General features: G+C 40.6%; 1 protein-coding gene across 1 annotated transcript in view; it reads right to left on the bottom strand.

Annotated features, from left to right (window-relative positions):
* Positions 1–1163: 1163 nt before the first annotated feature.
* Positions 1164–13264, bottom strand: part of SP100 (SP100 nuclear antigen) — a 130502-nt gene continuing 118401 nt past the window's right edge. The window contains exons 25-29 of the mRNA XM_025404049.1: positions 4913–5028; positions 3300–3420; positions 2924–2995; positions 2264–2407; positions 1164–1457 (exon numbers count right to left, since the gene is read on the bottom strand). Of these exons, the coding sequence (XP_025259834.1) occupies positions 1347–1457; positions 2264–2407; positions 2924–2995; positions 3300–3420; positions 4913–5028 (564 nt within the window). The 3' untranslated portion in view covers positions 1164–1346. The remainder of the gene's footprint in view (positions 1458–2263; positions 2408–2923; positions 2996–3299; positions 3421–4912; positions 5029–13264) is intronic.

Here is a 13264-nt window from a genome sequence, read left to right as displayed (position 1 = left end):
GCGGTTGCTTTTGTCTTTGTCATGAAATCTTTGCCTGTTCCTATGTCCAAGATGGTATTGCCTAGGTTGTCTTCCAGGGTTTTCATAGTTTTTGATTTTACATTTAAGTCTTTAATTGATCTTGAGTTGATTTTTGTATATGGCGTAAGGAAGGGGTCTAGCTTCAATCTTCTACATATGGCTAACCAGTTATCCCAGCACCATTTATAGAATAGGCAGTCTTTTTCCCATTGCTTGTTTTTGTCAACTTTGTCAAAGATCAGATGGTCATAGGCATGCGGTCTTATTCTGTGTTCTTCATTCTGTTGCATTGGTCTATGTGCCTTTTTTCTTGGTACCAGTACCATGCTCTTTTGGTTACTGAAGCCCTGTACTATAGTTTGAAGTTGGGTAACGTGATGCCTTCAGCTTTGTTCTTTTTGCTTGGGATTGCCTTGGCTATTTGGGCTCTTTTTTCGTTCTGTATGAATTTTAAAATAGTTTTTTTCTAGTTCTGTGAAGAATGTCATTGGTGGTTTGATAGGAATAACACTGAACCTGTAAACTGCTTTGGGCAGTATGGTCATTTTAATGATATTGATTCTTTCTACCCATGAACGTGGGATGTTTTTCCATTTGTTTGTGTCGTCTCTGATTTCTTTGAGCAGTGTTTTGTAATTCTTATTGTAGAGATCTTTCACCTCCCTGGTTAGCTGTATTCCTAGGTATTTTATTCTTTTTGTGGCAATTGTGAATGGGATTGCCTTCCTGATTTGGCTCTTGGCTTGGCTATTGTTGGTGTATAGCAATGCTAGTAATTTTTGTATACTGATTTTGTATTCTGAAACTTCTCTGAAGTTCTTTATCAGTGGAAGGAGCTTTTGGGCTGAGACTACGGGGTTTTCTAGATATGGAATCAATGTTGTCTGCAAACAGGAATAGTTTGACTTCCTCTTTGCCTATTTAGATACCCTTTACTTTTTTCTGCTTCTTGACTGCTCTGACTAGGACTTCCAATCCTTTGTTGAATAGGAGTGGTGAGAGAGGGAATCCTTGTCTTGTGCTTGTTTTCAAGGGGAATGCTTCTATCTTTTGCACATTTAGTATAACGTTGGCTGTGGATTTGTTGTAAATGGCTCTTATTATTTTGGGATATGTTCCTTCAATACCTAGCTTATTGAGAATTTTTAACATGAAGGAGTGTTGAATTTTATTGAAAGCTGATAAAGACAGTTTTAAAATGTTAATGAAAAATTTTGGAGAATTGTAATGTGGAGTTTCCACAGGAGCAGTCAGAGATTAGTGGGACCACGCGCACACTGTGTACCTAGCTGCCAGAGGATCTGAAGGGAAGAAATAAGAATGGGCTAAATGAACATTATAATGTTCTTGCTTGTTTCCTGAATTGCAAAAATGTTTCTGAAATTCTTCTCAAAGTTGTCCTCTACTTGAATTCCCAGTGTAATGAATTTATCTTCCTGAAAAAGCAAAGAAAAAAACATTAATAGTAACGATTATTCAATGAGCGGAGACACCCAGTATTGCAGATAATCCAGGGCCTTGTTTTAGGTTATCCCAAATGTTAAATGAGAATTAATCTAGTTAAGAATTGCTTATGTTCCCTGACAATTTAATTATTTATCTTTATCTGGAAGGCAGAGAAGTCGAAATATTACTACACTGAAATCTAATTCCTGATCAAAAGCTTATGGTTTAATTTAAGTTTTAAAAATTCTACTTGTGTGATTTTTATGCACAGCATTTTTTTAGCAACGTTAATATAGTGCAGAAATGTTTAAGGCCATTTAATAATGTCTTCCTTTTCCCTTCACTCTCACCCCTTGACATAATCCTTGTTAATTTCTGAAATGGTGCCAGGAAATTCAGATGTAAAGAAATCCAATATTTTGACATTTGAGACCTTTGATTTGGTATATTCCTCTAGAGAAGAGAAACACTTTAAATGCCTTTAAAGTGCACTTCTATTTCTAGTAGAAACAAATGAGTCTGCAGCCTACTGTTCTCTATGGGTGAAAACAAACCATCTAGAAATGAGTCAACTCTGAGGTTATAGGACCATGTTTGCAAGGGCACCTTCCAGTTCGTTGTTATTTTCCCCACATGCACCACAGGGTTTTTAGGATACTTCCACGATTTGTACTTGTATGGGCTTGTCATGTGATAAGGGTGATTGTAACATTTACCTGATATGAAAAGATGAGAGGGAAAGTGACTTTAAAGTGATGTAATTGAAAAAGAAAAGGAAGCAGGGAGAGCCACTCACCCTGTAAAATTCCTTGTGGTTATGAAAGATGAGACGCATGTCCTGCACAAACCCTTCTACTCGGGAGTACGCCTGCTCATTCAGGTTTCTCTTGACTTTGTTTAACCACATGGGCTTCTGTGGGCCCTGAGACCTCTCTTTGTTCTGTTGAGAAAAAGACCAAAGTGAGGCTATCAGCCTGGTGCCATAGACTCCCACTATTATGGAATAAAGGTTTGTGGGGTCCCCCAATCCATAGGTCAAAATCCTACCCCCCCTGTGAAGGTACTAGGAGGTGGGGCTTTTGGGAGGTCATGAGGTAAGAAGGGTGGAGCCCTCACAAATAGGATTAGGACTCTTATAAAAGAGACTCCGGAGAGTTCTCTCCTCTTTCTGCCACTTAAGAACACAGGGAGCAACCCTGTGTTGTCTCTGCAACCTAGAAGATAGCCCCTCTCCAGAACCCGACCCTGCTGACACCTTGATCTTGGACATGCAGCTTCCAGGACCGTGAGAAAAACATTTCTGCTGTTTAAGCCACCGAATCTATGATAAATTTTTATAGTAGCCTAAACTAAAAACTCATCAACAAGGCAAATAGAATGGCACCTTGTACTGTGGGATTCAGACCACAGATTTGACAAATGCCAGTATAAGCATTTTTTTTTGGCTGTTACTTACATAATATGGTTCTGAGGCAAAAAAGGGGCTTTTTGGATCAGAGTAGACCTTCAAGAGGAGGAATTCACATTTCTGCAAAAGACGGAGGACATTTCAAGTTAAATGCAGTTTAGAGAGAAAGAGCTCCTATGCATGCCCAAAGAGAACACACAACTCCCAAACCTGTGGACTCTTTGAAGCAAACATGGCATGGGGAGTTTCTTTGGACTAGGAATTTTCTTTGGAATATGAATTGTAGTGTTAGGTCATGGAGAAAAGCACACCATGGGCCAGGAGTTTGCTTTTGGGCTCCATTCCTTGAGCTTTTTGTAAGACTGTGCTTCTCCTGCCTAGGTGAACAGAAAGGAGGAGGCTTCAGGTTCACATTTTTACTCACCAACTGCTCCTCGGGCAGCATCTGCCTCATCAGGACTTCAGATTCCTGATGCCATGGTTGGCTTTCTGGGCATCTTTCCTGAATAGTCTTTATCCTGCAGAAGATGCAACTCCACGGGTTCCTGAGAGATGGGGCATAAAGTGAACAATGGCAGGTTCTGTGAATCAGCTGCCATTCTTACAGTTGTTTGAGTCCTGTGCTCAAGAATGCCTGGTGGTTTCCACCTTGTATCTAACTTCTCTCTTGGAGGCCTCTGCACTAGAGCCCCATTAGGACTCAATAGCCAAAGGCATGCCCTTCCACCAATAGCAATAGCAGGGGTGATCATCTATTGGGTGAAGTGTCCTGTGAGTGACGGAGTCTCATTCACCTCAAAACTTAGGGTTCCCATCTGAGCCACTGGGAACTTGATAATGAGCACTGTTTGCCATGGTTATTGGAAACGAGTACCCTAAGCACAAAGTGTTGGGCCTCTGTGAGTCAATCAGGTCATAGAAAAATCAGAAAACAAGCTCTTGTTTCTCGACTTTGCTGAGTAAGCACAGAACACAGGCTATAGGCATCCTCTCCCTCGGCCCTGCCATATCTTACACCTAGAATCTGTGCTGCAGAAACTTCTTGAAAAGGAAATCTCTGGACACGGTGTCAGACATCTTCCATTTGCTCCTAGATTCATTCTCCAACCTTCTCTACTAGGCCATCTGTGCTAGGAGGCTGTTGATAATCAGGCAAGCACAATGAACCATCCTAGTGATGCCAGCATCTCCTTGGCCATGTAGTGCTTGCTCAAGGAGCCTGTTACAAAGTACTCCTCTGAGAGCACTTTGCAACTCTGGTGCAGGGATGGGGGCTATACATGGGCTCAACCGAAAAGCTGATTTTTCTTCTGCCTCTGCAGATTGCCCAACTGGTCAAAAGCAGAGGTTTATGCTGATCCCCTGAGATGACACTCTGGGAGCAGGTGGGTCACATTAGCTTTCTCCATTATGGAAGGGCAATGCTCTGCCCTCATAGAGTCAGACACACTCCTGGTAGAGATCATCCTCTCAGCCTTAACAATTCTGTCCACACACCACTCACAGAGCACCTTATCAGTCTCCATGGTATCCTGCATACCATCACCTCTGTCCAAAGGCACATGTTTTAGCAAAGGAAGTGAGCCAGGGACTCACAGTTGCAGAATTCACAGGTCTCGACATGTGACCTGTGACCCAGAGTCAGTTGGCTTGATAGACTGCTGTAGCATTGGCTTTACCAGCTGTGTGATGGTCCCACAGCAGGTGGCATATGCTTTAAACCAGCAGGCAGTGTATGATGGCATCACCTCATCAGAGAGCATGGGTCTCGGAGCCAAGTAGGGGAGGCAGAGGTTGGCACCTCTTTCTATTGCACTCAATAACCACTTAAAGAGTTTTTGCTTCCCATTAATCTGCTGCTGCCAGCACTGTTCAACAGCTCTGGATAATACTTGTGGATCCTGATACTAAGGAGCCTGCCCCTTATGCATTAAGAAACACATAACCAGGTACAGAAACTGCAGAGTACTCATGAGTGGCAGGAGGAGCTGTACCACAAGAAGGAAGGGCTCAGGGAAGGGGACACATCTTACTCACTTGTTAGCTTCCACGGGCGGGATGTGGCAGTGCTCATGAAAGGATCTTGGACAAGTGTCGCAGCAGAACAGCTGTCCCCATTTGTTGCACACTCCACATATGTTTGAGTTTTCCGGCTAGAAGGGGAGATGATGTAGACATCACTGGGATCAGTGGGACCCTAGAATTTGTGACCTTTTTATGTATCAAGGGCACACTTGTAAATTTCTCTCCACAAAATATTAAGGATTGCTGAGTGGAGATCTCAGAAGACATTTTGGCCTGCAGCAAAGTTCAGTAGATAGTGGCTATGTGTCAGGCCAGAAAAGTTTTCTTTATGAAAGCAGAGATTCTGACATGATGACTAGTGACAGACATAGGATGCATTAGAGATGATTTGAGCAATTTATTAAACAGCTGGCAAAACCTGGCCCAGAAATAGAGTCTTTTCTAGCTGTCTACATTGTGTCCTTTAAACTGACTTGTCAAAGGGTGATTTACTGAGAATTTAATATGATGGAATAAACTTCCGAGATATCACTTCAACCCACACTCTTGCCATAGCAAGAATGAGTTGAAGAAAGGGCTTGGGGAGGAGTTCCTGGATGTCAGTTCTCTGCCTGGAGGGCTCTGGGCCTGCAGCAGTACCTCTGGGATGGAAAAACCATGGGCAAGATGATCAGGTGGGCACCAGCGAGTACAGGGCTTTTTGCTTTTTGCTCTGGGAACCTGGAGGAAGAGCCCCCATGACTTAGTCAACTTCGCATATAAGGTGTTGTAATTTCTCTTCATCTACAAAGTCACTATACAAAGAAGAGACTAAAGTCACATATATGAAAAAAAAATTCTAGGCTGCAAGATGTATCTTGCCCACGTATTCTCTTTCAATGGCAGAACTTGAGTGGCCTATTAGGAGCCACTTCTTGGGCACATCTCTACGCGGGGGTGGGGGGGTACCCGAGCTTCCCCTGGAGTGGGGCCTTGTAACTGTTTTTCCTTTTTGTTGTAATAGACGAGATTTATTGATGCTGACCACTATTTTTAGGCTGCTGGGTCAAGGTTTCTGATCCATCATCCTATCAAGTACACTGCAAGTGGGCCCCAAGAAAGAATAAATACCACAGGAAAATCCTATGTTTGAAGTTCCATTGTCTAGGAAGCCTGCAAACTTGGTGTATGTCTCTTTAATCTTTTCAGTAAGAATTTTTTTCTTTTGTTTAGAAGTGGTTCTTAACTTGCGCTACAGTAGAATCCCCTGGGAGGATTAAAAAACATCTCTGGAGCCCCATTACCAGAGATTTTGATTCAGTTAGTCTGGGTTGGGGTATAGGCATCAGTACGTCTTAAATGTGTTCAGATGGTTCTAATGTGCAGTCAATAGTTGAGAACTCTGGCCTCTAATGCAGCGGTCTCTGGACCAGCAGCAGCAGCGCCTGGAACTTGTTAGAAATGTACAACCTGGGGCGCTGCCTCTCACTCACTGAATCAGAAGCCTAGGGGGTAGGTCCCAGCCAGCTGTGGTCTACCAAGTCCTTCAGGTGGTTCTGATGGAGCCTACGCAATTGTGGCAATTGTGACTGAACTGCATTGCACTACAGTGACTCACAACTTTGCTTGTGCTAGAAAAACACAAAACACTAGAGGAGCTTTGGAAACACCAATTCTCAGGCAGCATCTCAGACCAATAACATCGGAATCTTTGTGGGTGGTGGGGGCGGGATCCCCAGGTGATTGCAATGTGCAGCCAAGGTTGAAAACCCACATTACAAAGTGGTTTCTCCTCAGTAAGGGCTGGGAGGTCATAACTAGAGTCATTAATAGCCTACAAGTTTGCCTAGGAAAGTTTTTGAAAAGGGGTGAGGACTTCCTTGCTGGAAGAGTTGCCTTTTCCTTTTCACAGAGGGCTTGGCTGTGGGCTGTAAGAAATGGCCTTATGGGTCTCCCTTAGTCATCAAACAAGTTATGCAGACCCCAGAGATGAGAGCTGTTTGACTACTGAAGGTTCTCATCTCCAGCAGAGAAGCGGAAACAGTGTGGATCGATCTAGATCTTGCTAGGGAAGTGCATTGGCTAAGAAAACAGAGGGCATGGCAACCTCTTTTCTATCCCCTCTCAATTAGCATCTTGTACCAGTCTAGCTGCATGGCATTTTTGTTTTGAGACAGGGTCTCACTCTGTCACCTAGGTTGGAGTGCAGTGGTCCGATCACAGCTCACAGCAGCCTCAACCTCCTGGACTCAAGTGATCCTACCACCTCAGCCCCTGGAGTAGCGGGGACTACAGGTGTGTGCCACCATGCCTGGCTAATTTTTGGTATTTTTTTGTGGAGGTGGGGTTTTGCCATGTTGCCCAGGCTGGTCTCAAACTCCTGGGTTCAAGTGATCCTTTTGCCTCAGCCTCCCAAGGTGCTAGGATTACAGGCATGAGTCACTGTGCCCAGCTTACATGGCATTCTTATAGTGAAACGTGCTCCTTGCAGTTTTGCAGAAGGCTGATCCTGCCTAAAATGCTCATCTCATTGCAATGAAAGGAATCAAAATGTGACTTTGTTTAGACAGGGAAGTCACCCATGATTTTGTTACTGAAATACCAGGGGTTCAGTCTAGGTCCTGCTGCTTGCCACACAGAAAGCCAATCACTGAGACAATGAGTATTGCCAAGGAAGAAGGCTTTAATTGGGTACTGCAGCCAAGGAGATAAGAGATCAGTCTGATATCTGTCTCCCTGACTCACTAAAGTTAGGGGTTTATATAGCAGAAATGTATCTACATGCAGGGAAGCAGGAATTAGGGAGTGGTAAGGAGGAGGAGTCGGTTAACAGGAAGCAGATAGTTGGTTAGGCAGTCATAAGGGGTGAGGAGTCTGGCATCTCATTGTCCAAATACAGTGATCTGGTGAGTTTCAGTCCCTTGATATTACGTGGGAGGTCTGATGGTTGGTTTCCTGAGAAAGAACTCAGATAAGACAAATGCAACTCTCTCAAGTTTCAAGACTGAGAGGGTCAATTTCTATGTTTATTCAAAATAAACTGTAAAAATCAGATTTACGGGACAATTGGGTTCATTTCAGTGCCCCTTTTCTGTTTATCAATTCCTCAGTCATGGGGAACCTGGTCATCAATCTTTCTGGCTGCTTTATGCTAATGAGGAGTGTTGTGGGTAGCTCCATACCATGGGTGACCCACATAGCCACCCAGAAATCAAAAGTTAACTGAATACTATAGGTTTCTTCTGAAATATACTCTTTTTCTCTCCAGTCTCCCGCTTTCACTAAAGACAAATCACAGCAGGACCAACCTACCTGCCAAATAAGCTTCAGTCCCATATACTTGGCTTATTTACCCACACAAAGTGCAGCAAGAACCATTGTCCATATAGGCTATCTTAAACTGGCTTTGCTGGAACCTCTCACAAGGCCGTTTCAGTCAAAGCCCTGGGAAAATGACCAGTTCTTCCAACTGTGTTTTATTATAAAAGAAAACGTATTCTTTTTTTTTTTTTTTTTTTTTGAGATAAAGTCTTGTTCTGTCACCCAGGCTGGAGTGCAGTGGCGTAATCTCAGCTCACTGCAAACTCTACCTCCCAGGTTCAAGTGATCCTCCTGCCTCAGCCTCCCGAGTAGCTGGGACTACAGTCATGCACCACCATTCCTGGCTAATTTTTGTATTTTTAGTAGAGACGGGGTTTCACCATGTTGGCAGGCTGGTCTCAAACTCCTGACCTCAAGTGATCTACCTGCCTTGGCCTCCCAAAGTGCTAGGATTACAAGTGTGAGCCAACGCGCCCAGCAGAAAACAGATTCTTATTAAACATATGCAAACACATTGCCATGAATTAATAATATTCACAATTAGCTTATGAATTCTGGAGAAATTAGGCACGAAGAGAAATATGCCTCAAATTTAGTTTTCAAGAGTAATGCTCTTCTCAATTGTTAAAGGCAGCAATGTTTCAAACAAAAAAAATCCATAAGAAATTATTTCTGGCCTCCGTTTGTTCAGTGTATGCAACTAACTCCTGCTCTGCTTCATATTAGGTTAGTAAACTTTATGAACATATCAGTTTTTCAATTAGTTTCTTGGACGTTTTCTCTCTCTAATCTAATAGAACAACCTCCAAAGTCATCAGAAACCTTCATTAAAGAGTCCTTTTCATGAACTCCCCCAAAGAAGCAAACCATGGACTGTAGCTGATTATAAGTTACTTTTTGAGAAGAATCAGTGTAAAATAATAATTGTAGATGTCAAAAGTCTTAAGCAAGCCATAGTTGAAGACACAGTTGACGAGGAAATTTGATTATTTCTGTGACATATAACAATTCAACATAATAAGCATAATTATTACTGATGACATATATTAAAACATGAAAGAATTTTAGGAATCTCATACAATCCTGGAACATATATTAGCAACACATCTATATAAACATAAACCCAAAGAAGTTAAACACCACCTCAGATGTGACAATGCTTTCTGCATAATCCTAATGTAACAAATAAGCCAATAAGCCTAATATATCTCTCTTGAACTTCAGGGAAACTAAGATGCAAAAAAGTTAGTTTGAGGTCAAAGAGACTGAATTTAGAACTTGAAATTTTTACTCTTGGAAAGTCTGTCAAATATCGAAGTTTTAAGACATTTGATATTACAAAATAGGATCCACAGGTCACTGCAAAGTAGTCATTGATTTAGCCAAGAAGATGAAACAAAACCTTTACCCTTTTATAGAGAGTAGACTCAGTTTCCCAAACAATGAAACCTAATAAAGACAGCATGAGGCCAACTAAATGTCTCTCTTTCCTCCTGTTTTCACTCTTTAGTTATTCAAAAGGTAAATAAAAATCTTTCATTATCTCTCACATGAAAATTTTGTTCAAAAGAGAAAACCAAATTTCACCTTTGCATGGTGTATTATTAATATTAAAAGTCATTTTTAAAACCTTATAAACAATTTTAATTTTAATCAGTTTGATCCTAACATAAGATCTCCAGAAACATTTTACAATTTTCCATTAAAGATCAGATTAATGCTCCAGGAAAATGCTATTGTTCTGACACATGGTCCTAGACACCAGCCTCGTATCAGTGTGCTTTTGATATTAACATTTAATTTATAGAAAAACCTCGAATCTCACATGTCCACGTCTTCCATAAGATCTCCAGAAACATTTTACAATTTTCCATTAAAGATCAGATTAATGCTCCAAGAAAATGCTATTGTTCTGACACATGGTCCTAGACACCGGCCTCGTATCAGTGTGCTTTTGATATTAACATTTAATTTATAGAAAAACCTCGAATCTCACATGTCCACGTCTTCCATGACAGTCCTTTGGCCTAGACAGATTGAATAGTTTTAATTTCTGGCCCAGTGTCTCATGAAAGCAGTTCATTTTGACTGTCATTTTCTCCTAGGTCTGAAGATGAGGCTTTAACTAGGGTAATGTTTAAGATACAGCAGAAGTAGGTGCCTGTTTTAGACCCAGAAGTCAAAGCGCTGTAATTTAACAGCACGAGGATTAGTTAAGAGGACATTTATGCTGCAGAAAGTCCTATCATTCTCTGTGACATGTCACAAACACTGTGATTTAGTATCCAGTAGTTATTACTGCCTATAGCACTTCAAACCATTGTATTAAAGTATTTAGGTTACTCCTTGCATGTATCTAATTGCTAGCATTCTGGTGACAGAACTGTGACCAAAAGCATAAAAAATGGGATAGGTCCTATTTTAAACTTATCAAAATAAGACAATTAACTTTTCTCTCCATCACTAAAAAATGGTAAATGTAAATATCAGTTTTGGAAATTTAGCATGAGGATAAATAATATCCTTTTATTTAGATACTATGCAACAAAACAGGGACAAAGTGAGATTAAGCACATACACAGTAATTTCTTTTTAGCTATTTTAAAAGAGCTTCAGGGCCGGACGTGGTGGCTCACGCCTGTAATCCCAGCACTTTGGAAGGCAGAGGCAGGTGGATCACATGAGGTTAGTTGTTCGATATCAGCCTGGCCAACATGATGAAACCTCGTCTCTACTAAAAATACAAAAATTAGCTGGGTGTGGTGGTGGGTGCCTATAATTCCAGCTACTCGGGTGGGTGAGGCAGGAGAATTGCTTGAACCCAGGAGGCAGAGGTTGCAGTAAGCCAAGATTGCGCCACTGCACTCCAGCCTGGGTGAAAGAGCGAGACTCCATCTCAAAAAATAAATAAATAAAAGTAAAAATAAAAGAGCACTAGCATACATTTCCATGACTGGTAATATAGTACTGACAACTAATTAGGTAACTTTCTTATCAGTTACGGTACTGACAACTGATTAGGTAACATTCACCACTAGACTCTTCAAATCAGTGAAACACTTGTGGATATTTTGTTTTCAAGTACACACATGAAAGACTCAACACTGAGAGAAGGCTTGGGATCAAAACTCACTAGTCTCACATCTTCTTTTTTTATTACTACTTAATCCAAGTGAATGTCACTTAATTTTAATAATGGTAAAGATAACTAAAGTAATTTGAGAGAAATCCCAATTAGTATAATTTCCTTAAGGATAGGCCAATATTTTGTGACATTAACACTTTGTATCTGTATCACAGTTTTTCCTCATTAAAGGAAAAGATCTGAAACCAACTCAAATTATTGATTGAATTAAATTACCTTGGAAATAAACACCATTTAAACATTTCTGTTCTCACCTACTTTTCAAATAACAAAACAAAAAATGTGCTATTACTTTTCAGAACTTATATGTCTTTTATTTATTTATTTATTTTGCTAGGAATCTTAAAGCTCTTACAGCCCTCTAGATCATTAGAAGTAAGCAAAACTATCAAATTTTAAATGGTTGATGTCCTCTACTAATTTTTGGAGGCTTGACAAAGGTAGATTGGGAAGTTTGGATAAATAGAGAAAATAATGAATTGTTGGAAATGCATAGGAAACAAAATGACTATTCATAGAACCAAATAAAAGCCTTCCATTAGAAACTAAAAAACATAAATTTTATATATGTATATATAAGTAAAAGCCAAAGGAGAACAGAAAATACATGAAAATTAGAAGCAAAAACAAATAAACAGGAAACCAACCTCCAATTTTTCTTCTACTCAGTTTACCTTGGAGGCTATAGTATTACTCAGAGCCTAAAAACATATGATGAATATTTTGTTCCTGATACACAATTAAATGTCCTTAGGTCCACCACATGTACTATATGTTTTGTACAATTGAGAAACTCACTTTAGGTATGTAACTAGCAAGTACTTTAGTGCTAGTACCATCTATGCAGAATAGCCGGTAGAATGTGAAGCAATGCAAGCATGTATGTGATATTTGGCTCCACACTACATCTGGCTTCATGCTTAATTATATTGAAAAAAGAACTGCCAAACTGCGGATGTATTTCTTTTTTTAAAAATTTATTTATTTTTCTTTTTTCTTTTTTCTTTTTTTAATATACTTTAAGTTCTAGGGTACATGTGCACAACGTGCACGTTTGTTACATAGGTATACATGTGCCATGTTGGTTTGCTGCACTCATCAACTCGTCATTTATGTTAGGTATTTCTCCTAACACTATCCCTTCCCCAGTCTCCCACCCCCCTACAGGCCCTGGTGTGTGATGTTCCCTGCCCTGTGTCCATGTGTTCTCACAGTCCATGTGTTCAACTCCCACCTATGAGTGAGAAGATGTGGTGTTTGGTTTTCTGTCCTTGTGATAGTTTGCTGAGAATGATGGTTTTCAGCTTCATCTGTGTCCCTGCAAAGGACGTGAACTCATCCTTTTTTATGGCTGCATAGTATTCCATGGTGTATACGTGCCACATTTTCTTAATCCAGTCTATCACTGATGGACATTTGGGTTGGTTCCAAGTCTTTGCTATTGTGAATAGTGCCACAATAAACATATGTGTGCATGTGTCTTTATAGTGGCATGATTTATAATCCGTTGGGTGTATACCCAGTAATGGTATGGCTGGGTCAAATGGTATTTCTAGTTCTAGATCCTTGAGGAATTGCCACATTGTCTTCCACAATGGTTGAACTAATTTACACTCCTGCCAACAGTGTAAAAGGGTTCCTATTTCTCCCCATCCTCTCCAACATCTGTTGTTTCCTGACTTTTTAATGATCGCCATTCTAACTGGTGTGAGATGGTATCTCATTGTGGTTTTCATTCGCATTTTTCTGATGACCAGTGGTGATGAGCATTTTTTCATGTTTGTTGCCTGCATAAATGTCTTCTTTTGAGAAGTGTCTGTTCATATCCTTTGCCCACTTTTTGATGGGCTTGTTTTTTTCTTGTAAATTTGCTTAAGTTCTTTGTGGATTCTTGATATTAACCCTTTGTCAGATGGGTA

Source organism: Theropithecus gelada, chromosome 12 (genome assembly GCF_003255815.1).
Source record: "Theropithecus gelada isolate Dixy chromosome 12, Tgel_1.0, whole genome shotgun sequence".
In the NCBI taxonomy this organism is placed as follows: Eukaryota; Metazoa; Chordata; class Mammalia; order Primates; family Cercopithecidae; genus Theropithecus; species Theropithecus gelada.
The sequence above is the reverse complement of the archived record's forward strand: the minus strand, read 5'-3'. Positions and strand labels throughout refer to the sequence as shown.